The 27,500-nt window shown below is 36.6% G+C and overlaps 1 protein-coding gene across 1 annotated transcript in view; it reads left to right on the forward strand.

The window, feature by feature from the left end:
- LOC125027286 overlaps window positions 1–27,500 on the forward strand; it is a 359,951-nt gene that overhangs the window by 33,046 nt on the left and 299,405 nt on the right. Inside the window, exons 5-11 of the mRNA XM_047616260.1 lie at window positions 16,843–17,007; window positions 17,263–17,364; window positions 19,967–20,125; window positions 20,552–20,720; window positions 24,973–25,158; window positions 25,695–25,784; window positions 25,990–26,166. Of these exons, the coding sequence (XP_047472216.1) occupies window positions 16,843–17,007; window positions 17,263–17,364; window positions 19,967–20,125; window positions 20,552–20,720; window positions 24,973–25,158; window positions 25,695–25,784; window positions 25,990–26,166 (1,048 nt within the window). The remainder of the gene's footprint in view (window positions 1–16,842; window positions 17,008–17,262; window positions 17,365–19,966; window positions 20,126–20,551; window positions 20,721–24,972; window positions 25,159–25,694; window positions 25,785–25,989; window positions 26,167–27,500) is intronic.

The raw sequence follows: 27,500 nt of genomic DNA on the forward strand, positions 1-27,500 counted from the left end.
AAGGTTCTTGTTGAGACTGAACGCCTTTTATCAAACCTGCTTTTCTTTTTTCTTCGTCCACGCCACGATTTGATTCTCATTTGAGCTCGTTTGGTACTTTTGCATCGCATCGTTTTGCCTTCTCGAAAGGCGTCAAGCCCAATCATTATTTTCTTATCAATATGCTTTGTTCTGTTCTTGTTGCACATCGCCATACATTCCTATTAAGCTTCCTCTCATATCACGTTTCCTGACAACCAAGGCCGGGGCGCGGTCCTTCTTCAGTGTCTGCCTTTTGAACTTTTTCACTTCATTAACAATCTCTTACTTCGCTTGTTTTAATGAAAGACGCAGTACTTTTTGTGTTGCAACATTTGCATGTTGAATTAATGACTGTTTTAATTAATGAAATTCTGATTACGTTGTCTTAAGTATTCAGTATTTTTTTTTCAATTTTGTATGCACACCTTTCAGCACATTTTGATTTAATTTTATTTATTTATTTATTTATTATTATTTTTTTTTTTTACCATATTTCGTCACTCCTCTCATATATTCTCGACTATCCCTATAGAACATCTGTTTTCTTAAGCTTCCCCCTGCCACGCCTACCATACCATGCTCTCCGTCTTGAATGTCCCTGACATTGTTGTCGCTCCGTCTCCAGCATCTAAGTGCCCGTCCTTGTGACTCCAAGGTGCATTCAGCATGTTGAAGAGCGCAACTGGACCCTGCCTTAGTCCTTAAACCTGTTCCTTTATTCGGCGCGTTTTGATCTTGCAGCTGGATTGTTTGATACTGAATTTAGGCTTAATACGTAGTGTGAAGTATTTAATGCATAATGGTTTTTGAAATATTGAATGTATTTATTATGTTTACAGACCTGTGATTGTGTAAATGAGCCCGTATATTTAGAGAGAGGAGGAGGATTATAAGGAAAGACCTGTATGTGTGTGTGTTTGGGGGGGGGGGGTACTGACGGGGGAAGAAATGGAAGGTCGGGGGGGGATGGGCTAGGGGGGAGAGAAAGGAAAGGAGGGAGAGAGGAAGGGAAGGCAGAGAAGAGGGACAGAGAGCGTACGAGAGAGAATGAGTGAATGTGTTTTCTCTTCGGGTCAAGCATTTTGAAGATAACACGGTCTTCAGTTTGCGTCATCGTATTGTTTTTGTGTGTGTACGAAACGTTAACCGAATAAATTATATCCGACTGGTTTTGAGATGCACATTGCCTGTTTATTCCTCCCTTTCACTAATCCATAATACAGTTACATTCAATAAATTGGTGAAAATTTTCCTTATACATGCATCAGTGCCTGAGCATCATATTTTTGGGCGTATGAAACAGGAAAGTTTTATGTAACTTTCAGAGTTTGACAGAAAACCGTTTCAATATAATTAATATTTTCTAATCATCCATATGACTGTCGATGCCGAATTTTATTTTTTTGCTATTATACTTCATGCATTCGAGATTAAATGCACATTTCAATAAGGTGCCACGAAGTCGAAGTTTTCTTAACTTTCGGCGTCGCACACGTACGAGCCATTTCTAACGTCTTCATGAACATTCCTCGGGTTCTCTTGTGAGAATTGGGTATTTTTTACATTTTTTCCTGTTGTAAGGTGGTAGTTTGAAATTAACGTTTTGTCTTTAAGTACTGGATTTCCATATCTTATCTGACCTTTAATAATTGTGGCATATGCTGTTTGGCAATCCGAGGGGAGATATAATGTAGTGATGGGAAGGTTTTATAGATGTGTAGGATAAAGGAACTGAAAACAATTTGATGGACATCAGTTTAATAAAACTCTGACGTGTTAATCGAGCATTATTAGAGGACTTTGATTTTCACATTATTTTTGGTAAAAAAAAAACCCCAATTATTTCGCAAACGACAGATGTTATTTAGTCGTGCTGAGATTGTCAGTAACCTGCTTAGCTATGTTGTAAGCTCATGTTTTAAGTTTACCGTTTTGTCACGTCTGAAGAGCTTAGCGCCATGTTGCATGAGGTTAAATCATCTCCTGTTATTGTTATTTTGGTTTGTTTTAGAAAAAAAAAAGGTATTACATTTTCATTTTAGAGTATTGCGATCGATGGACGGCCGACACATTTCCTACGCATAATACTGCGATATGGAATTGCATATCACTGCCGTGACCGACCTCGTAGGGTCACAAGGGCAGCTGCAGGCGACTGAGCAGGTAGCGCAGCAACATGCGCGCGACACGCCATTCCCCGTCGCAGGGTGGCCAACGTTAGTGAAGTTGGTGAAGAGAACATGCCCTTTACTGCAGGATGATGGAGTCCGTTACTTAGGCCGGTGAAGGTGTTCTATGGCTTCGGTTAACTTTTTCGATCGAGTGTTATTTGAAATAACTGGATAAACTGCCTGCCATATCAAACTACTACTGAAAAGACCCTTGGGACCTTTAAAAGAAATGTGTGCTGAAATTGACTTTTAATGATATCAGAATGCGCATCCATCTTGTGACATTTGATTACTCAGAGGCTGCTCTGAATTCAATAAATATTGCTCTAGTTTTTAACTTTGCCGCCTGTAGAATTTATCTGACAACCGGGAATTACCAAGCAGAATATGGCACTAGGAATAAGGAAAAAATAGTATGAATTAGTAATCACTTACAGAATGCCATTCTTGTTAAAGACGGCTGTGGCGACCGGGCATGACATAGGCTTATTTGTAAGTGGAGAAAATAACGTCGTCACTTGATCGCCTCTCTATCTAATCTGTGCGAACTAAACCAGAGAGTAAACAAAGAACACGTATTATTGTAGCCCGGTTGCTTTTCCGTCCCGGCCGTTGTTGCTAGGTCGCCACCCCCACCAACGGCAGCTGCGCGACTGGACACGCCTCTCCCTCTGCCACCTGTAGATAACAGGAAGTAAACAAAATGATGGTCGCATGGAATGTTGTTTTGGCGAGGCAACTTTAACGAAGGTGACCTTGTTTTGTTTTTTCTTTGTTCGAGGCGTAGAAACAACTGCAAGTACGGTACAGTAGAGTTCGAATTACTGGATAGTGATATGTTATAGTGCACCGTAGGGCTTCAGCTGACGCGAGACTTTCCCTCTTATTATGTGCTTTACTTTCATGGCTGCCATGGACCAGCTGGCGTTTCTCATTTGATTTTAGCCAGCTTCGTTAAGAAATGTTTTCACAACCTCTCCGTTTACATATGTATGTATGTATATATGAATGAATATGTATGTATGTACGTATGTATGCATGTAATGTGTGTATGTATATCTGTAATGTGTGTGTGTATGTATGTAATGTATGTTTGTATGCATGTGTATATATATACATATATATACACGTGTGTGTATGTGTGTGTGTGTGTGTATATATATATATGTGTGTGTGTGTGTATATATATGTGAGTGTGTGTTTGTGTATACATGTATATATTTACATATATGTATATGTTTATACACATATACATGTATGTAAATATATGTATATATATAATTAAAACAATGTGTGTGTGTGTGTGTGTGTGTGTGTGTGTGTGTGTGTGTGTGTGTGTGTGTGTGTGTGCATATACATATATATATATATATATATATATATATATATATATATACACATACATATATGTAAATATATGTGTGCATATGTATATGTATATGTATGTGTATATATATGTATATGTATGTATATATGCATAAGTATATGTATGTATATATATATATGTATATGTATGTATATATGTATGTGTATATGTATATGTATATGTATGTATATATGTATGTGTATATGTATATGTATGTATATATGTATGTATATATATGTATATATGTATATGTATGTATATATATGTATATATGTATATGTATGTATATATATGTATATATGTATATGTATATGTATGTATATATATGTATATATGTATATATGTATATGTATGTATATATGTATGTATGTATATGTATGTATATATGTATCTGCATGTATATATGTATATGCATGTATATATGTATATGTATGTATGTATATATATGTATGCATGTGTATGTATGTATGTATATATATGTATGTATATATGTATGTATATATAAGTATGTATGTATATATAAGTATGTATGTATATATATGTATGTATGTATATATATGTATGTATGTATATATATGTATGTATGTATATATATGTATGTATGTATATATATGTATGTATGTGTATATATGTATGTATGTATATATATGTATATATGTATATATATGTATATATATGTATATATATGTATGTATGTATATAAATGTATGTATGTATATGTATGTATGCATATATATGTATGCATATATATGTATATGTATATATATGTATGTATGTATGCATATATATGTATGTATGTATATATATGTATATGTATATATATGTATGTATGTATATATATGTATGTATGTATGCATATATATGTATGTATGTATATATATGTATATGTATATATATGTATGTATGTATATATATGTATATATTTGTATATGTATATATATGTATATATATTTATATATATCACTCTCTCTCTCTCTCTCTCTCTCTCTCTCTCTCTCTCTCTCTCTCTCTCTCTCACTCTCTCACTCTCTCACTTTCTCACTCTCTCTCTCTCTCCCCTCCCCTCCCCTCCCCTCCCCTCCCCTCCCTCCTTCCTCTCCTCCTCTCTCTCCCTCTCCTTCTCCCTCTCCCTCTTCCTCCTCCTCCCTCCTTCTCCCTCCTTCTCCCTCTCTCTCTATCCCTCCCTCCCTCCCCCTCTCCTCCTCTCTCCCTCTCCCCCTCTCTCCCTCTCTCTCCCCCTCTCTCCCTCCTTCTCCCTCTCCCTCTTCTCTCCCTCCCTCCCTCCTTCTCCCTCTCCCTCATCTCTCTCCCTCTCCCTCCTTCTCCCTCTCCCTCCTTCTCCCTCTCCCTCCTTCTCCCTCTCCCTCCTTCTCCCTCTCCCTCTCCCTCTTCTCTCCCTCCCTCCCTCCTTCTCCCTCTCCCTCTTTCCCCCTCTCCCTCCTTCCCCCCCCCTTAGCTTCCCTCCCTCCTTTTCTCTTTCATAAATCTCTCAGCGCATGCCAAGCTTAATATACTAACTAGTCGCTGCAGTCACGCTCTTCGTCCTTTGAAAGCAGTTGATTCGCTAATTTATATGAACTCTGTGCTTACCATTCTTACGCAGTAGATTATTCTGATTGAAGACGACATTGATCTTGGATATCCCACCCAGGTAATGCAGTAATAGTAGCCACTTTGTAATCTTCCTTATCTGCTTGGCCGCCTGTTATCTATCTGCTTGAGCTCGTTCTCTTGCCTCCTTGAACACCTTCCTGGACACATTTGTTAATCTACTTGCTTATTTCCCATTAGTTATCCGAACATTCCCCATTATCTTTGTGTGTGAACACTTCTCCACCCGAACATTTCCCTTTATCCACCTGAACACTTCCCTTTATCCACCTGAACACTTCCCTTTATCCACCTGAACACTTCCCTTTATCCACCTGAACACTTCCCTTTATCCATTCGAACACTGCCCATTATCCACCCGAACACTTCTTATTATCCACTTGAACGCTTCCCTTTATCCACACGAACACTTTCCATTATCCACACGAACACTTCCCTTTATCCACACGAACACTTCCCTTTATCCACACGAACACTTCCCATTATCCACACGAACACTTCCCATTATCCACTCGAACACTTCCCTTTCTCCACCCGACCACTTCCCCTTATCCACTCGAACACTTCCCATTATCCACTCGAACACTTCCCTTTCTCCACCCGACCACTTCCCTTTATCCACTCGAACACTTCCCATTATCCACCCGACCACTTTCCATTATCCACCCGAACACTTCCCTTTCTCCACCCGACCACTTCCCTTTCTCCACCCGACCACTTCCCTTTATCCACTCGAACACTTCCCATTATCCACCCGACCACTTTCCATTATCCACCCGACCACTTTCCATTATCCACCCGAACACTTCCCATTATTCACCCGACCACTTCCCATTATCCACCTGAACACTGCCCATTATGCACTCGACCACTTTCCATTATCCAATTATCCTCCTAAACACTTCAAATTATCCACTTGAACAACTCTCCTATATCATACAGTCGACTTAGCTCTCGTCCTCTCTCTTTCCCCAGCGTCCACCTGTTGCCCCCCCCCCCTCCCCCTCTCTTCCTTCCTCTCCCCGCTTCCCTTCATCTACCTGGCTCTCCTGTCCCTTACTATTCCCCTTACTTGGTCTTAGGAAACTAACGTTTGTGTGGATTTTTTTTTTTCTGATGTTGGTGTTGTGAGTCAGCTCCCTGCATTGTTTCATTCACGCGATTCAAAGATGTCCATTTGATTCTCGGAATTGACGTTCTGTTCTCATTTTGTTATTATTGACTTCTTGTTTGTTTCTGACATCCCTGGCCTAGAAAGTGAGCAGTAATTATGACCAACCGCGTAACGAATGCTATATAAAGTAAGGCAAAAGGAGGACTCGAAGGCGAAGTTAGGTTACTACGGTTACTCGCAGTCCCACTCGCCGCCTGTAGGTAGGTGACGGTGCGGAGGCCCCAAGGTATCCTCGGCTCGCAGTTAAAGGCGAACAACGTGTTTATTGTGTAGCTACGCCTGAACGTCACCAGGCTCGGGGATAGGGGGAGGGAGGCATGCTTGTATTCCTACTGAGTTACGAGGTCAGTTGAGGCGGTTGTATCAGGCGCTTTTCGGAACTTTTGTTTTGATAAGGTGAAGTTTGGTGTGGTGGTGGAGGTTGTCTTGTGATGGCGAACATGGAAGTAAAGTGATATTTCACTTGGATATTTTCTCGAATACAGTATAATTGTGTTCAATATCCTCGAATTTGTGAGTGAAGAAGCGTCCAGTTATGAGATTTTACGTGCAAAAGCAGTTTGGAAATGAAAACGTATACTCGAGGATGAAAATAAGTGAAAAGGAATTACCCCAAAGTAACAGTGAAGAAAGTGAGATTGCAGTGAGACCCGCAGGTCAAGAAGAAAGCCCAGTGGAGGACAATAGCCGACTTTGCCTCTAAGGTATGCACTTTTGTTTTTCGCAACAATGCATCAGTTTTTTTATTATATTTTTTTAGCATATTGATAGTGTTATGCTGACACGAGAGAAACGACGTGGAAGGAGACCGAGTCGTATTGGGAAGTGTCATTAAATGGCCTTTCGATTGAATCCCTTGAATTATGATTTTTTTTTTCCGTGCAGGTTTAGAACAGGTTATTGTCTTTACGGCTTTATTGATTTCATTCAGTCCATTAATGTATGCCTAGAAACAATGGATGATAAACAGGAATCACGCGAAATAGATTTTACCGTATGAACGCGCTGAACCCCGTTGCGTATAATAAGAAAAGTCCATTAGCAGTCGGTACTGAATTTTATCGCAAATGATACTAATGGTCTATTTTCTTCTGAAATTTCGCTCAAATATACAACTAGGCTGGACAAAAATAATTAATTTAGGTTGATATTACGAACAGGTTAATTTAGCATTTATTTTCTAAGTGAGGAAAGTTTGAAATATTTGTTTTCTATACTGCAATGGAATAGGGATTGTACTCTTCTGGTGAAACATGAATTGATAAATATTGGTACATGTTTAATGTTTAAAGTTGTTCAGTGTTAATACATACCTCTTCGATGAGAAACTGAACGAAAGTTGAAGGTTGCTTTGGTTAGATGCTTATATCTCGTTATTCAATCTCATTTATTTTTCAGAATGTTGCTGTTGGAACTTATTTTAGTTGATGTGAAATTTGAAAACATAATTATTAGTACAGGGCGGCTTCATAATCTCGTCTAGAGTCGCCAGACCTTTCGCGCCAGCCATGAAATATGAAGTAGCCGAAGAAGACTTACTTTACACCATGAATAATGAGAGCGAGAAAGGTACATCTCCTTTATAGTGGCCCGTGACTGGTGCCTGCCGCTGGGCTCTTTCTCGCCGACTTGTGTGCTGGGATGGCAGGCCGGGTATGGGAGGAGGGACTGGCCTGCAGTAGGAGGGGAGTAGGTGACACTGGGGTGGGCGGGGAGCGGGGAGGGATGGCCTGCATGAGTGAACTGTGGAAGATGGCGGAACTCAAGCGCTGCTCGGGTAAAAAAAGAAAGAAGGGGAAAAAACGCAAAGTAGGTGGCGAAACAATGGGCAGAAAATCATATTTTATTAAAAGGTGGAGGAGAAACGTGCTCTCCACCTCTTTACGAGATAGGGTGGCGGCGAGTCAAATGTTTTATGCCGATACGTCATAAGTCTCTTTGTGGGATACCTGGGCCGTGACTGATCATATGTTCCTATTCTTTACGTCGTGCTAGCGCCGAATATTAAACCTTTTTTTTTTTTCTTCTTTCAGCCATACCCTTGGTTGTTTGTCCCTGACCCTTGCATTTAAGTAACGTGTGCCGCTGCACCTAGACGGCCCCTTTTCCTCATTTCTCCTGCGGTACTTTTCGTGCTGTGAGTGATCGTGTACGCGATTTCGTAGCACTTTTTTAATATTAGTCATACCATTACTTTAAAAAAAATGACCAATAGGTGCTAATTGTCAGACTATAATATGAGAAACTGTAATGTCTCAAAATGCACAACAAAGTACACATTTCAAAGGTCAATACCTTAGAGTGCCATGCCCAATCGTCATTCACCGACTGCATGACTCTCCCTGTATGAATAGGGATTGTGAGCTCAGTAGACCCATCCTCTCTCGCTTCCATCTCGGTGCTTCCACGATCCTGTGTACGTAATGTACAGCGCAAGGAGTGACCGCGTCTTGCCATTGTTGGCTGTGTTGACCGACTATTTCCGGGTGAAAACATTACATAATGGCGACTATTTTAAACATTCCCTTGTTTGAAAGGTTATCCTAGCTTAGTAATTTGTGCTGATATTGATCTCTTGATACTGACCTTCTCAGAGAGGACACGGAAGTGCTAAACGAGAAGTTCTTCCGCTTTGTAATCAACCCTGAAATCGTACGCATTTAGAATTCATGATTCTTGCTCGCATGCTATGCACACTAGCTATATTAATACAAATACAGGTCAGCTCTACCGATGCTTGAATAAGCAAGTTACTCAGAGCCCACCGACAGGTGGCCTGCATCCATAACTGCAAAATGATGTTGGCTGTTACGAACACGTTGTTTTAAGTGACATTTTGGTTTGTGACGGAATAAAGAGCAGGACTAGCGAACCTTTCATCGCGGTTCTGACGTATAACTTAGAGGGAGATCATAACCCCCATATATACTGTGATATTTACAAATGAAATCTCTACATTGCGTGAAGGCCATTTCTCCCCCCCACACACACATAAACAAACATAGAAAGAATAATGTACGTTTATGATATATCTTTAATATGTGTCTCTGACGTTAGTTGTGTGTGTTTAGAAAGAAAAAAAATCTTTGTTCGTGTTCCGCTTCCTCCCCTTCCCCGAAGCTACCCTTTCTTCCCTCTTTTCCTCTTATCTCCTCGCTTCTCATTTCTCTTCACTTCTCTTCACTCCTATCCACTTCTATTCAATTTTCTTCGCTTCTCTTCTTTCTCCTCACTTCTATTCTTTCTCCTGGCTTCTCATTAATTCTCTTCGTCTATTTTTTTTTTTCAATTTCTCGTCTCCTTGCCTACTTGCATTCTCAATCAATCAGTCAATCTCGTTGTTTTTGTAGTTCGTTGCAACCTTATTGCTTTGCCGTCTTTATAGCCCCGGGTTGCGGAATTATCTTCGTTCTGGGTGCGGTTTATTACCACACAGCGTTCACACTCGGTAATGGCGGTTGAACGACTGGCAGTAGGGGCTGATGTTTTATTCTTTTGTTATCCCATTACTTTATAAAAAGCGGGGGTGCTTATTTGTAAAGATTTGCCTGCGATAAAATTGTCTTATTATTATTATTTTTTTTTTATTTTTTTTTTTTTTTTTTTATTTTGCATGGCGTTTGATCCTTTGAACCATTGAATTCGCGGCATAAAAAGTAGAAGACAAAGGGCTCAGGAAAGCCGGAGTATTTTTTTTTGCTATAGAGATTTATAATGGTATTGAGGTCATTTATCTTTTTGCAAAGTAAGTTTCAGGAAGGATAAGACTTATTGTTGTAGAAGGATATATAACAAGGATTTAACTAAATAGTATATAGTGTATTTAGTTAAGTAATTGGTTGTGGCAGGTGTCAGGGTATCCACATCATTGCCTACCATATCCCAGACGCCCGTGTTTTAGAATATAAACAGATTAAGGAGATACATACATTAAAGAGATGGATGTAGGGGGAAAACAAACCTGCTAGTTTTTTCTCCTAGTTGGCAACCACACTCGATTGCACATTTTTATATAATATTTTCTCTTGATACGGTTGACGAAAAACATAGTATTCACCGATAACAGTCACAAAACCTTTGATAAAATTGTTGTAACTTCTGTAGACTTGTATTTAGTGAAAGTGGAGTCTAGTGACATGCGGCAACTCGGATGACTCGCGACCTCTCTGTTTTTAGCGTTGGGGGTCACGCACGTGCCATGTTGACTCTGCAGAGGAGATGAGTGCGTAATGACTTTGCATAAACTGTTCTTATAACGAAGCTCTACTTCATTTACGTCATCACCGAAATCATTCAGTCTTCTTTCCACGCTCTCAATTTTTGCCTGCATGCTCCGCCCCATTCACACGCAGGTCTTCATTCATCTGTCTCTTTTTCATCCTTAATTATGAATCGCCTTTATGATGTTTCTCTTTCGACACAGTAAACCAGCCTGGCTTATCGATTCCAGTAACTCTACACACTCTCTTCCTCTGCTTCCCATTCCCTTTACCTTTTTTTCCCAGACGCCTTTCCCTGTTACTCGGTGGTTGTAGATACTTTCCTCTTGCTTCCTATTAGCTGTGTCTCTACCCTTTAATGGTGCGTAACTCCTTCCTCACTCCCTTGGACATTTCGTGTCTTGTCAATCCTTTAACTTTTCGCCTCTTCGTTTCCTTTCCTTTCCTTGTAAATGATGTCTCACTCTTTTCCTTCGCATATTATCTACTCTTCCTCTGCTCTTGCCCCTAATCATCCGTGAATCTCAGCCGTAGCCTCGCACGCTCTTTGAAAGCGTTCATTTCAAGTGAGTCTCTCCTGAGCTCTCAGCTGTTAGTTTCGCACAATAGCAAGAATGGGAAACGTATCGTAATCAGAGACCGAAAATTGTAAAATGAGTAGGTGCATGGGTTCGGGGCGTATCATTTAAGAGTTGTTGCACACTTGCATGACAATGCAATCTCTCCGTCTACCGTTTACGTGACACAGTGACCCGTGATTGTGCCCGGCGCGTGATTGTTTCTCTGATTACTTGCAGTGAAGTGCTCGCTAATTGCGTTTTTCCTTTCCTTAATCAGAATTTATAATCAAATCACTCCCCTGCTGCTCTTCTTCGCTGCATTATTATCGCCATTAACCTTTTTAATATCTCGATTATATATAGTGTTTTGAGTACAGCGCAGCGGCTGGCAGGATTGAATAGCATTGTGGTCAATAATATGTGGCTTGTGCATGTGGCAAACTGACAAGATACGGGTTAAGAGGCGATGAATTATAAAGTATGACTGGTTCTGTGCAAAGTGGAAAGTATGCGGCTTATGCTTCGCGAATACACCCATGTATTTGTTCTTAGTGGTGTTTCTTACTTCGAGTTAATGGGTGCAAATCGTCGGCACTAACAAGTCTATTTTAGGCATTGATGATGTAGCTGTCAGGGTTGGCTTGCGTTGCAGTTCTGGTTGATAGGTTATTATCTTTCAGCTTCAAGGTGTGATTTTTTTTCCATTAATTTATTGCCTGAGAATAGACCCTGCTTGTAGCAGATCCTATAGTCTACCAGCAGACGACTTTGTATAACGAATCATACCAATAGAGACTCTGTATAAGTATAAGCATAAGTATAAGCAGAACATCGGTTTATCAGATATTGTGAGTGTTATGATTATCAGTATATGCAATCGCTGCCTGTTTAGACTGTTATTCAAACGTAGGAAGATTATATGTTTCCCTTACCTTGCGCAAACATATTAAGCATCGTAAACACTAAAGTCGGAACCCGTGCATAAAAAGCCATCAAAATGCTTTCAAATACGTTGAGCACAACTTCAGAACAGCTCGTTTGTGAATAAGCTTTAAGCAGGTGGCTGTAAGAAGTGACACATCCGCCTGCATACCTGCGCAGTTCAGTGTTACCTCACAAAAGCCCGACTCTAAAAACTATGGGAGAAAGTGCATCTGCAAAAAAAAAAAAAAATAGTAGTGCTTACTGAGCCCGTTGCCTTGCTGATGTTTCAGATTACGCAACGGTAATGAGGTGGGATCCAACTTTTGCGCATAATGACCTTCTAGTAGTTTTATTGCACCTTCCTTGTTTTGTACTTTTTTGGGGGGTTTGTGTTGTTAGTAAGATTTATATAGATATCCCTGTTTTTCCTACTTGCATTTGTCTGTACAGGAGGGTTGAATAAAGAAGCATTTTAGAATCTATATTGCGTATGCGTATGCACGGGTTTAAATATATGTGCGCTTTTTCTTAATTACGTCATAGTACGTTTGGCTTATGCTTGTGGCCATGTTTCTGTTACACCTTTCACCGTTGAGAATAACCTTTTGTGCGGAATAGATTGAACAGATATAGTATTTAGAGACCGCTCTTGTATTATATGTTATCAGTATTATTGCCATTCAAGTGTCGCCCCGTAATTGCCCCATATATAATTGCAGTATGAACCGCCCCAGCATGTCACAGCGTTTGTCACTTCGTGCATCATATTCCTTAATTGGTGTGACTATTTTCGTGACACTAGCTGCCAGCTGCGGTGTTTTAATGAAAGCGTTGATTGTCGATTTTGCTTTTATACACTAGTCGTCAACACTAATCCATTATAAACGAAAACTATTGGTATTTATAATTTTATAATTTCCTCTTGCATTGTCCATTGGAGTTCGTTCGGTCTTCCTTTATAATAACTAATAAGCTTCATCTGTTGACAATTATCAGAAGAAGAACGTGTAAATAGTTATTTGTAGTATGAATATTAAAGTTTGTAATGATATTTACATAGTTTTGAAAATAACAGTCGGGGTGGACTGCCTCGATGTATTAATATGCACACTCAGCGGCCTGCAGTCATCCTGAAGGATATTGCATGTTGGGCGTTGGTACTGAGTAGTAGTGTCTACTCATTTTCTTGCAGGCTGTTAGCGGTAATTGTAGCTGCAGTAAACGTTTTGGCAGGCATTCTGGGTCACGCGACTCATGCGAATGGCGTGCACTCTTGATTTTATTTTCATATGCTTACATTTTGCATTTTCTTCCTATTTCTATGCACTTCCTGCACAGGCAAAGGCGCGCGCGCTCACACACACACACACACACACACACACACACACACACACACACACACACACACACACACACACACACACACACACACACACACACACACACACACATTCATTATATGTAAAAATGTATATGTAATTACAGATTTCGAGATTATGAACACAGTTTTAGCTCTTTACTTGAAGCCTGATCTGCTCCAAGCCAGCGCAGCATCTGTTGGTTGCCGTAACATTCCTTTTAACTGTTTATTTGACTTCGCGAGCAAAGTTAACATCCGCCTCTTTGATATCTTGGGCATATTTCCGCTTGAGTCCTGACAAACGGGGGTCTGTTTAAGACATCTTCTCATGATATCAAATATGAACGGTTTTATTGCCACCATTGTTCGTGATTATTCGAACGATGAGCTCTACAGATTGCTTTTTATTGTTTTGTTTTGTAGGTGTTTGTTGTCCAAGTTGATGACTCAGCGCTGTCAGTCTGTGAAGTGCCAGCGCCGACTGCTGTGTCCGAAACACAATCCCTCAACGCGTATTGCCAATTTCATGGCTATTTGACAGCAAGCCATTCCATGTTGATTATAGATTACAGCGTGTGCTTTGCTCTATTCTTTCTCCCTCGGGCACGCCATGAAAAACAACGGTAATTCCAGTAATAAGCCGAAGGTTTGGCCTTGAATTATTTGAATACACTGTCATATAATTAGTTTCACGCAATATGATTTCAATTTCCATTTTTTTTTTTTTTTTTTTTTTTTTTTTTCTTCCCTTCATATACAGTCGGTGTTTCCTCTGGAAGCCGTTTAATGTTGCTAGATGGTTCAGATGTTTTGCCTTGTTTTGGATCTTTCGCAGCTCTCGGATAATTAATTTTCACGCCCGAGGCCATGTGTCTCGGACTCCATCAGATAACAGAGGCTTTATTAACAACACGATTCACTGCGTTTGTCATGGCAAATTGGGGGGTAGGGGGGGGGGGTATCAAGCCAAGTACTAGGAGGGATGTGTTGCTTGACTTACTCTTGAATATAACAGACAGAAAAATTTCATGTTAATTTCAAAATCAGTAACTATTGTTATGTTACGACGGTTAATCATCGAAAGGTTCTGTGACATTAAATGTTTATTAATATTCTTATAATTCGTAAAACTGTGTAATTTTTTTAAAACATGGCAGTAAGCACTATTGTTCATTTTTCTTTGTACTAATCTTATGGAGTACAAGATTATTGGGTTCATGGAAATGTTAATTATGTGGGAAAGGTCACGGCTTGTTCAGGAAGGTGAATTATCCGTAAGATTATAATGACGAAGCCATGTACATTAACGCCGAACATGATGATGACAGTCGGCTCAGTTTATTAATACTTAAATAATGATTGATGCCATTCTTTGATAGTAACTGATATCATAAAAAAATACATCATCTGCCTTGTCTTTGAGAACGTATTCTTATCATCCTCATGTTGTGATGAAGAATGGAGTAAAGCCTCGGTTCCTCTACCCATTTCGTTATCTGGTCCGAAATTTACCTATTAAAACTGGTCCCTGAAACCACTTTCGATTTTTTGTTTTATCATTGATATTGTTATTGTCATTATTATTATCAGTGTTATTTTTATTGTTGTTGTTGTTGTTGTTATTATTATTATTATTATTATTGTTGTTGTTGTTGTTGTTGTTATCATCATCATCATCATCATTGTGATTGTTATTGTTATTGTTTTCATTTTTATTATTATTGTTTTCATGTTTATTATTATTTTCATTGTTTTCATTATTATTTTCTTACCCATACTAACGCGCGTCCAGGGGCAGGATTCAAAACGCAGACAGCAGCATGAAATGACACAACTTCTATGTTCTCTCTAAAGTTTCGTGATTTTGGGCTTACTGGTTCAACGAGAAGGAATGACACACACGATGAAGAGGCAAGACATCGGAGAACCCCAAAAAAATAAGTGATTACCATAATTCCCGTCCTGTTGTTTATGATGTCAACCAGTCAACCGTGCTCGCTCACGATTTAAAATTAATATTTATTCATCAGTTTGATATGCAAAAGTCACGTTATGAAACGCGTCTATAATAGAGTATCATTTCCCCATTTAATTACAAAATTACCCCTAAATAACTCACAAAGGTACTATCATGAATACAAATACTTGATAATCCTTGCCTTAGGGTCTAGATTAAGGGTAGTTAACCCACGGCTTAAGGAAGTTCTAAAGATTACCTATCTAAATACGGTGATTAGATAATCCGTAATATGGTGCCGGCAGGTTTACCTAGACATGGCGTTTATCAGCAAGCTGTCAAATGATGATATTGATGGAGTTTTAAGTAACCAGGTATCCAGGTATGTGATTTGTTTTATATAACGTGTAGGTTTCAGTGCGGTTCATATTAGAAGTTAAAAGTAATTATAATGTGTATTTGTTACATCTTTCTGTCCAGTTTTATCAGTACAGTTCTTTCATAGGAGGGAGTGGCAACAAGGAAAAGTGTGTATGCCATACAAATACACTGATATACGCCATTCACAGAAATGTGGATTTGCTCGATATCCCTGATATTAGAAAACCAATTTACGAAGTAAAAATGGATGACCGCCTGCCCTAGCTCGGGCTGCTTTTTGTAATACTCTGGAGATGGGACTCGTCTCATTTTGTTCCATACTTCGGTGAATTTGTATAAATAAAAGTGTTTGTTTCCCTGTTGTAATACTCGCATGTTTGGAGATATTCCGCTTGAGTTCTGACAAACGGGGGTCTGTTTATGACATCTTCTCATGATATCAAATATAAACGGTTTTATTGCCACCATTGTGCGTGATTATTCGATATCGAAGAAAAAGATCCGATGGGTGTACCATGGAAACTCGCCCAGCTTCATACGGTAAAAAAAAAAAAAATGAAATAAAAAATAAGAAAGAACAAAAGGAGACGGAAACTCCAATACACTTTTTTCTAATAAAGTAAGAGGTGTCTCATCTTCATTGGTCAAAATATGCGGCCTGAGCTAAAGCCTGGCGAAAGAAGAAAGAAAGGAAAAGACAAACAAATATATTGGCATTTCAAAGTTCATATACTTGCTGTCTTTTGTATACGTCTATTAAACACTGTATACTTGACCGACTCTCCCTCGTTATTTTTATTTAACTAATATTTGGCAATAACTTCTATTTCTACGTTTGGAAAATGTTGGCAATGGATAGTTATTACCAAAACTACGAGAAGGAAATAATGCGTAAAACATTTCTGCAGTCCCCCAAAATTGCTACAATATACTTTATGCAACGCTTTCCACAACTAACTAAATCTAAAATATCGTCTCGCTATCTTGAAGAAGGTGATTCTAGATTTTTTAATCAGGATCTAGACATATTCCTTCGGGATTAAAATAAACATAAAAAGCCCTGAAATATAGTATATATGTCTTATCAACCTTTGCAGAAGGAGTACGTTGTTGCCGTGGCTGCGACCGCCGGGGAGCAGTGGACCAGTGCCGGGCGACACGTTGGTCATGTCTCGCCCTCCCTCTCCCATCTCTCCTGCTCCCTCCTTCATCTTCAATCAGAATGCAAACAATAACAATAACGTCGACAACACCAGTTTTCGGTAAGTGGATTGGTCTTCTTGCGGTCTAATGTAGTTCAATAATTTCAGGTCGTCAGTATTGAGCCTTGTCTTGAAGTATTAACGATGCTTTTGCTCTTGATTGCTTCAACGCAATTTAGGATATTCGTTGCCCCAAGTTTAATAGAGTACAGCTTTCTCTGAATTTTTCCCCCATTAAATCTACCAAAATGAAATTTGTTATGGGTGACTTTTATTTATGTGACGGAAATATAACGGTGAACGTTTGACTGGCAGGGGCACTGGTGAAAAGGCAAACCATGTACCTCAGCTGGCGGATCACTCAGGCCTCAATTACACCTTTGGAAGCCTGGAGGATGAAGCGGGCACGCACAGACCGTGAGTGATTTTTACCTTTTTTTGCGGTGTTGCTCGTCTATGTTAGGCTTCTTGGTAAGAGAAGCGAAGGAGGAGAAAAGATGACGGGAAATGAGGGGTGGGAGGAAAAGGAAGAGGGAGAATATAAAACGAAGATGATGGGAAATGAGGGAGGAAAAGGGAGAGGAAGAATAAAAAGAGAAATGACGGGAGATAAAGGAGGGAAAGGGAGAGGGTAGAGGCAAGTAAGGAGAAAAATGACGGGAAATAAAGGGCGGGAGGAAAAGAGAGAGAAAGGATCTGAAAGGAGAAAAAGGAAGGGAAAGGTGTAGGAGGAAAAAGGGAGAGGGAGAAGCAAAAAAGGAGAAAAAACTACGGAAAGTGAGAAGGTAAGAGAAAAAGAGAGAGGGAGACGGTGGCGATATTATAATGTTAATAGGATACGGAGATTATCATTAAGAAAATCAGGAAAGTAGTTGAAGTAGAATTAGTAGTAACAGTACTGAGGTTCGGAAAAGTAGAAATATAGTTATTGATTAGGAGGAGTAGACAATGATAACTGGCTAGAAATTGGGAGAGAGTAGACAGTGATAACTGGCTAGAAGTTGGGAGAGAGTAGACAGTGATAACTGGCTAGAAGTTGGGAGAAGAGTAGACAGTGATAACTGGCTAGAAGTGTGGAGAGAGTAGACAGTGATAACTGGCTAGAAGTTGGGAGAAGAGTAGACAGTGATAACTGGCTAGAAGTGAGGAGAGAGTAGACAGTGATAACTGGCTAGAAGTTGGGAGAAGAGTAGACAGTGATAACTGGCTAGAAGTTGGGAGAAGAGTAGACAGTGATAACTGGCTAGAAGTTGTGAGAGAGTAGACAGTGATAACTGGCTAGAAGTTGTGAGAGAGTAGACAGTGATAACTGGCTAGAAGTTGTGAGAGAGTAGACAGTGATAACTGGCTAGAAGTTGTGAGAGAGTAGACAGTGATAACTGGCTAGAAGTGTGGAGAGAGTAGACAGTGATAACTGGCTAGAATTTGTGAGAGAGTAGACAGTGATAACTGGCTAGAAGTTGTGAGAGAGTAGACAATGATAACTGGCTAGAAGTTGTGAGAAGAGTAGACAGTGATAACTGGCTAGAAGTTGTGAGAGAGTAGACAGTGATAACTGGCTAGAAGTGTGGAGAGAGTAGACAGTGATAACTGGCTAGAATTTGTGAGAGAGTAGACAGTGATAACTGGCTAGAAGTGTGGAGAGAGTAGACAGTGATAACTGGCTAGAATTTGTGAGAGAGTAGACAGTGATAACTGGCTAGAAGTTGTGAGAGAGTAGACAATGATAACTGGCTAGAAGTTGTGAGAGAGTAGACAGTGATAACTGGCTAGAAGTTGTGAGAGAGTAGACAGTGATAACTGGCTAGAAGTGTGGAGAGAGTAGACAGTGATAACTGGCTAGAATTTGTGAGAGAGTAGACAGTGATAACTGGCTAGAAGTTGTGAGAGAGTAGACAATGATAACTGGCTAGAAGTTGTGAGAAGAGTAGACAGTGATAACTGGCTAGAAGTTGTGAGAGAGTAGACAGTGATAACTGGCTAGAAGTGTGGAGAGAGTAGACAGTGATAACTGGCTAGAATTTGTGAGAGAGTAGACAGTGATAACTGGCTAGAAGTTGTGAGAGAGTAGACAATGATAACTGGCTAGAAGTTGTGAGAAGAGTAGACAGTGATAACTGGCTAGAAGTTGTGAGAGAGTAGACAGTGATAACTGGCTAGAAGTGTGGAGAGAGTAGACAGTGATAACTGGCTAGAATTTGTGAGAGAGTAGACAGTGATAACTGGCTAGAAGTTGTGAGAGAGTAGACAATGATAACTGGCTAGTTGTGAGAGAACAGACATCCCAAAGTCCATATACAAGCTAACGCGCACACAACTGGCTGTTGAGGATAATGCAAGAATGTAGGGTTACGGAAAGGATGGGTGTTTTTGCCACCATCCCAGTGCAAGTTCGAGCCTGTAGAAAATAAAGGAATAGTTTCAGTCAGTGGTTTGCAAACTGTGGGGCGCATTCCCCTTGGGGGGGGGGGGGGTAGCGTCAATGCTTGATAAAGAGGATAATTATTTTTATTATGGTGGAATTTAAGAAACTCTGTAGAGAACTAAGTGCAATCATCATAGTAGTGAGGGTAAGTGTAATTTTCAAAAATACTTGATGACATGTGCTTACTATGCCAGCAAAATACACTGACTTAATTCATTTCGTGGCCGCTAAACCATCGATCAAATTTGATTCTTGTAGCATCCTACTATATTCGTTTTGGTCATAAAAATTTACCTCTAGCCAAGCCATTATTCGTTTCATTTGCTGCAAGTTTCTCACTCCAAACCCATCAAGTTTGATTAAGAATAACAACTTATGTGTGCTTCCACAAATGGAAGTCTTTGGGTTTTAAAACCGGGTCATTTTAGAGCCAGGGATATTTGGTACGAGAAATAGACCGTTGTGGAAATTATCTCTTTGTGCTGTTTCACGTATCTTTTTATTAGCTTCTATCAATAAAATCTGTCCGAAATAATAGACGAAAAATAGATCTCCACAATGTTCTTGCAGTTGTTGATCTTGCCTTCTCCTCAGGGACCCGGGTGAGCTGCAGCAGGAAGTGCTGGAGCTGGAGCACACGAACCGCCGCCTCACTGGGGAAAACGCCGAGCTCACCACCCATCTCACAAACGCCGAGGACCTCAACACGTCACTCAGGGAACAATGTACACAGCTTGAACAGGCACTCAACAGGTAAGTGTGATGGGCAGTTTGACCAGGTAATTGAGTGTGTGACAGTAACGCCAAAGTAAGCGGGAAAATCAAGATAGATATTCGGCAAAGTAAGTAACGAATCTTATTGACATCTTGCGAAAGGATAACGCCACTATTATCAGTTGTGCCAGCGACTTTTTTTCACCTGAAGTCGTGCCGAGATAATCTCCGACTTTGGTCAGCATCTTATCGCTTGCAAACACTTTTTGCGTCAAGGACATGTGTTTTCATATCTCAAGTTACTTTTATAACACATTATTGATCTTCTCTCTAGAAGATATGAAGTGTTTTGGTAAGCACTTACAGATATAACCATTACGTTAAGATAGTTATCAGACACTAACCATGACGTTCTTATATTGATTATTTTTCATGATAACAAATATACTTGTGTTCTACGAGCAGCGTGCAGCACCAGCTGGCGGGAGCGCGCCGGATGGAAACCGAGATTGAAGAGTTTCGAAACCACCTCGACATGGAACGCGAAGAGAAGGGGCGTCTTCTCGGCCGGCTGGGCCACTTGGAGAAGGACAACCAGGAACTTGCTGCCAGGCTCGAAGATCTTGTGGCGCAGGTACTTGGAACACAGTTGATTTTGATCAGGATGCTATCATTCTACGAGAAATGGAAACAAGTCCGTTCTAGTGGCACAACATATGTGCGTGCGTGCGTGGTGTGTGCGTGCGAGTGCGTGCGCGTGTGCGTGTGCGTGTGCGTGTGTGCGTGTGTGTGTGCGTGTGCGTGTGCGCGTGTGCGTGTGCGTGTGTGCGTGCGTGTGTGCGTGCGTGCGTGCGTGCGTGCGTGCGCGTGTGTGTGTGTGTGTGTGTGTGTGTGTGTGTGTGTGTGTGTGTGTGTGTGTGTGTGTGTGTGTGTGTGTGTGTGTGTGTGTGTGTGTGTGTGCGTGCGTGCGCGCGCGTGTGTATGTGCGCGTGTGCGTGTGCGTGTGTTTATGTAGGTTTTATTCAAGTTCACGCTCTCTAAATATTACATGGCAATGTTTCTAGGCAACTATCATTGAGAGAGCGTTTGCCAACCGGAAATGGTATATTTATTCTGAGCGAATTCACTTTAGTGCTTATTTTACAGTTCGTTTGATGTTAATACTGAAAATGATTACCCTTACCATTGAAATTATGATAATCGTTATGATCATTTTTGCTGTTAACGTCTTTATCATCATAATATTCATCATCATAATAATAATAGTAATTACCATATTGCTATAACTATTACTGTGATAACAGTAATAACAGTGAAAAAAAAAATGATGGTTCTTGTTATTTTTATTATTTTATTTTATATTTTTCTGTAATTATCATTATTATGATAATTCCTGTGTTTTTTTTTTCGATCTAGTTATTGTTGTTACTGTTATCATAGCTATTGTTATTGCTATTTTTTCTATTATTGCTATTATCTATATTATAATTCTGCATGCGTTTCCTCCGTCCGCTCGCTCGTTTCGCTTACATTTTACGCCTGAAATCATATTCATTGTTTAAAGTGGAGTGATAGTGGACAACACAGATCTCAAAGAATGGCACTCATTTTTACGGTTATTTTTATTGTTGTTGTTGTTGTTATTGTTATTATTATTATTATTATTATTGTTATTATTATTATTATTATTATTATTATTATTATTATTATCATTATTATCATTATTATCATTATTATTATTATTATTATTATTATTATTGTTATTATTATTATTGCTGTTATCATTGTCATTGTCATCACTATCATTGTTACTGTTTTTGTTATATATTATTTCTGGTTTTGTTTTTATTGTTTTCATTAACATTATTGACATTATCACTGTTGTTACTATTGTTATTGTTATTGTTATTATAATAATGATAATGAAAATGATAATGATTGTTATTTTTATTGTTGTTGTTTTCCTTACTATTACTATTGTTTTTAATACTGTCATCATCATCATCATCAACCCTGATTTTTACCATTATTAGTTATTAATATTATTGTTAGTTATTATAGTTATAATATTACCATTATTATTATTATTGTTGTTGTTGTTATTGTTGTTATTATTATTTTTATTATTATTATTATTATTATTATTATTATTACCATTGTTGTTATGATAATGATAATTACAACAGTAATAATAATAATAGTAATAATGATGATGATAATAATAATTATAATTATAATTATTATTATTATTAAAGTAATATTATTATTGTCATTATTAGTAGTGGTAGTAGTAGTACTAGTAGTAATAGTAGCAGTGACATTATTATATTCTTGTTTTTGCTATTATTAATATAGTTATCGTTATTGTTTTTTATAATTGTTGTTGTTGCTATTTCTATCAATAATGTCTATTTAATTGTAACTATGCTTATTATTACTATTGTTATCATCCTTGATATTAGTAGAATTAGTTTCATTATTATTTTTTTTATTATGTTTACTCTTATTATCATCATTATTGTATTATTATTATTGTTATAATTGTTATTATAAAAAATATCATTATTATTATCATTCTTATTGTTGTTATTGTTGTTGTTATTAATATTGTTATTGTTATTGATTGTTACTGTTATCTTTATTGTATAAGATTTATTAGTATTGTTATTACCATCATTATCATTATTGTAGTAGTAATGTCATTATTAGTGTTGTTATTATAATTGTTACTATTATGATTGTTATTACTGTTGTTGTTATATATTATCATCATCATCACTCTTACTATTCTAATACAATTCTTATTATTTCTGTTATTGTTGTTATTATTATTTTTGTTGCAGTTATTGTTGGTATTATCATCATTATAATTAAAATTGTTTTTGTGTTGATAATGATAACTAATATTATAGCAGTAGTATTTTTATTATTATTATTATTGTTATTGTTATCATTATTATTATTCTCATTATTGTAATTATTATTTTTCACATTGTAATTATTATTATTATTGATGTTGTTGTTATAATGATAATAATATTTTTTTATTGTTCTTGTTATTATTATTATTTTTTTATTCATGTTATAATTTTCATTATTATTATAGTCATTGTCATTATTAGTGTTATGGCTATGATGATTATTATTATTATTATTATTATTATTATTATAATTATTATTATTAATATTATTATGATTATATTTTTATTGTTATTATTATTATTGTTGTTGTTGTTATTATTTTTGTTATTGATATTTTTATTGGAATTACTATTATCATTATTATTATTGTTGTTGTTGTTGATGTTTTTATTATTATTATTTTTATTAGTATCATTATTATTATTATTTTTTTTAATATAGTTATTTTTATTGTTGTTGTTGTTGTTGTTATTATTGTTATCTTTATTATTATTATTATTATTACTATTGTTATCTTTATTATTACTATTTTTAATATTATTATTTGTATTGTTATTATTATTATTATTATTATTATTATTATTTGTATTATTATTATTGTTGTTGTTGTTGTTGTTGTTGTTGTTATTATTATTATTATGATTATAATGTTATTGTTATTGTTAGTAATTATTATTAAATTTATTCATTTATTTATTTTTTTATCATTATCATTATCATAGTCACTGTCATTGTCAATATTACTATTATTATTGTTGTTGTTGTTGTTATTATTATTATTTATTATTATTATTATTATTATTATTATTATTATTATTATTATTATTATTATTATTATTATTATTATTATTATTACTATTTTTGTTAATATTACTGTTTTCCTTATTGTTACTATTATTGATATTATATTTATTCTAATAATAATAATTTTAATGATAATTACTATCATTGTTATTATTAATAAATTTTAGTAATGTTCATATTATCAATATGTTTATGTTGATATAGATATTCAGAAAAAAATATTATCATTATTATTATTGTTGTAATTCTTTTTCTTCTTGTTCTTGTTCTTATTATTATTATTATTATTGTTATTGTTATTGTTATTATTATTTTTTTTTTTTTTGATATCATCATTTACATCAACAACAACAACAATAGCAGTAACCATCATGACTGTCAGTATTATTTATATTATTACTATTATTACCATTATCTTTATTGTTATTGTTATTATTCTTGTTATTATCAGTATTGTTATTGTTTTTTATTATTATTATTATAATTGTTATTATTTTTGTTGTTTTGTTGTTGGTGTTATTGTTATTGTTATTGCTATTTTTATTATTATTATTGTTGTTACCAATATTGTTATTATTATTATTATTATTATTATTATTATTATTATTATTATCATCATCATTATCATCATCATTGTTAATGTTGTTATTATTATTATAATGATTATTATTACTATTTTTATTATTAATATTACTATTACTGTTATTGTTGTTAATATTATTTATTTTATTATTATTGTTATTATTTTAGAGCTATTGTTTTTATTGTTATCATTGTTATTTATAATTATAGTATTGATTGTTTATATTGCTGTTTGTCAGTACTATTATTGTAGCAATTATCATTATTAATACTTTATTTTTAATTAACTTATTTTATGATTTTTTTTATTTATTTATTCTAATTGTGATAACTGTAATCAGTTGTCTCCAGACTAACAGCAAGAAATATATAATGATTATTATTGTGAATTTATATATTTTTTTATTATCATTGTTGATATTACAGAGATTGTGGTGTTGATGACTCTGGTTGATGACAATAAGAAAGAACATACACATTACCCATAGCTTGCTTGAACATACATTTGCATCCCTGAAGGCCTTTGCCATTACTGCTAAATCTTCCAAACAAATTTTAGAATATAACAACAATTTTAGGTAAATGCTGCACAAGAGGAGGCTGAAGGGCGTGCAACCCAAGAAGCTCAACTCGTAGCTGAGCACAAGACACAGGTGGCAACCTTGATGGAGAAACTCTCAAGTTGGAAGTTACAGGCCCAAAGTCAGGGTACCATCGTGCGGGACCTTGAGGATACGGTGAAGGATCTCAAGAGAGTCATTGAGGTAAGGATAAATGTTGGAGGTTAGCACACTTTAGGAAATCTACAGTTAGAAGTTATTGTGAATTGATTTACTGACACTTAACCCAAATCCGACGGGCATGGTATGAATAATACATAGTTAATGATGTTTGGTGCAGTACTATTTATTTGTAATGGCAATTTATGGCCTGTTTAAGTATTTATTGAAGAGTAAAAAGTGTGAGGATTAGGATTTTCTTAAGGCTTTTTAACCATGATAGAACATTGCTTAAAATTTTGTTTGCAGAAATTAATGTTCTTTTTGGGAAAGTATTCTGTAAGATCAAAACCTGGGTAGAAATTGTATGGATTAATTCATGTTCAGTAGTTTTTCATGCTTAGAGAGTCATAAAATAAAATAAAGTAGTCCTGAATACCTTGTCATGAAAGAGTGTTTTTATGGGCAATGATGTACTTAATATGATTTGCTCAATTATTCTATCCCAAACAGAGTTAGATGTAATAATTCTCTTATGCATATTTCTAATTTATGCTCTTCTATTATTGTGTGAATTGTAGGTTCTGAAAGATGAAAAGACCAATTTGGAGCAACAGCTGATATGCCTAAGAGAAGAACTGACTTCTGTAACAACACAGGCAGACCATGAGGTAATTGCTATGAAATTTAGACAAGAATTTAGATAAACTAGTCAGAGTAAAAATGCAAATAGTTATTATTTTTCTGACATTCAGTTTTAGCTCTAGATATCTATACGAGAAAATTGTCTGCATGTAATGAGAAATTGATCGGTTAGAATGTAAAATTGTGAATATATATGGTATTACATCTATATTTTCCCTTTTCTATTAACAGATAAGTGGTGAGGTTGATGAAGATGTAAAGGAGAACAGAAGTAATGGTAACATAATGGGATCACTGAAAAAGATGCCTTGGGGACCTCCCTTGTACTCCACACCCTTTAGTGGAAGAAGCCTGGCCAAGTCATCTCAAGAAACACCTCAGAGCATACACTCAGAAATACATACTATGGTACGGTGGTTAAATATAAGAGTTTTTTATAGTCTTAGCTTTTGGTGGGTAGGGGATGATAGGCAGAGGGTTGGTTCTGAAGGCTTGATATTTCCTGTTTCTTAATAGAACATCTTCAGCTGCAACCAGTATCAATTTGTTTATATGTATGGTATTTTTGACATTTGTATGTCTATTTACTAATATGTGGAAGGTGTCAGTAATGTTTTTTCTTTTTGAAGCTTTTCAGTCAAGAAGTAAAAAAGTAGTAGGGCTCTCCCTACCTTTGCATGTGTCAGTGTAGTTTTGATACACTTGGAATACTATAATCTTGTGAAGTAGTGCTGAAAATCTGAAGCAATATATATATATATAATATTTAAAGAATTCAGATGTAGATGCTTCTGTAGTGTTAACCCATTGCCGCTGGGCATGGCAGGTACTAAGTCACCAATGAGCTAATTACAAGTTCTGCCTGTCTCTCCTGTTTACCCTTTTCCTTGATTTTCAAAAATATTTTATCATATCTTATATTGCTGTTATTAATATCAATAACATTATAGTAATTATAATGTCTATAATAATAATAACACCATTGGTATTCATAGCATTAGTAAATGAAATGTTTTTCCTGCCAGTTCAAAGAAAAGGTAAAATTAGGTAAGGTCACATGGTCCGCTCATTGACTCCTTTGGCTAAGCACTAGCAAAGCAATCTATGTGCAGAGACATTTCATCAAATAAAAAATTAAAAGTGCACAGCATTTTCCTGGTGGCATTGGGTTAATTCCAGGTATTTCTATAAACACTGTGTTTGTATGTGACCCTGTGTTGGTACTTTGTTATCTTAGAGCTCCAATCAGATCAAACCAAATTGAGGCTTAGTATTTAAAATATGAATACTTAAATGAATATTGGACTAGAGAGATAATATTCAACAGTGTGAGCATCATGAGGAACTACAGTGAATCCCAATTTTTTTGACTGAATGAAGCCATGATATGGAAATGAATACAGGCCTCCTCTAAAGTAGGAATTGCAGATATAGCCATTTCAGTTGTAGTATCACCCTTTGTAGGATTTTGGAGTTGGTGTTTTGTTCATAGAATGAGATGGTACAGTAGTAAACATCAGAAGTATTAACAGAAGTTGGCTAAACTTGTGAATATCTAGTTCAGCATGCAGAGAGGTCTTTGCAGTTACTGCAAATTCACAATAAATAATAATGGCTCTGATAGCAAATCCATTTAAAGGGAATAGATGGTATCATAGGGATTAGAAAATAAGTAACAAGATGTTTGAAACTGTTGATACATATGAAAATGACTGATATAAATAAAAGAATATAGGATTTGG

The sequence above is a fragment of the Penaeus chinensis genome, chromosome 7 (assembly GCF_019202785.1).
Source record: "Penaeus chinensis breed Huanghai No. 1 chromosome 7, ASM1920278v2, whole genome shotgun sequence".
Classification (NCBI taxonomy): domain Eukaryota; kingdom Metazoa; phylum Arthropoda; class Malacostraca; order Decapoda; family Penaeidae; genus Penaeus; species Penaeus chinensis.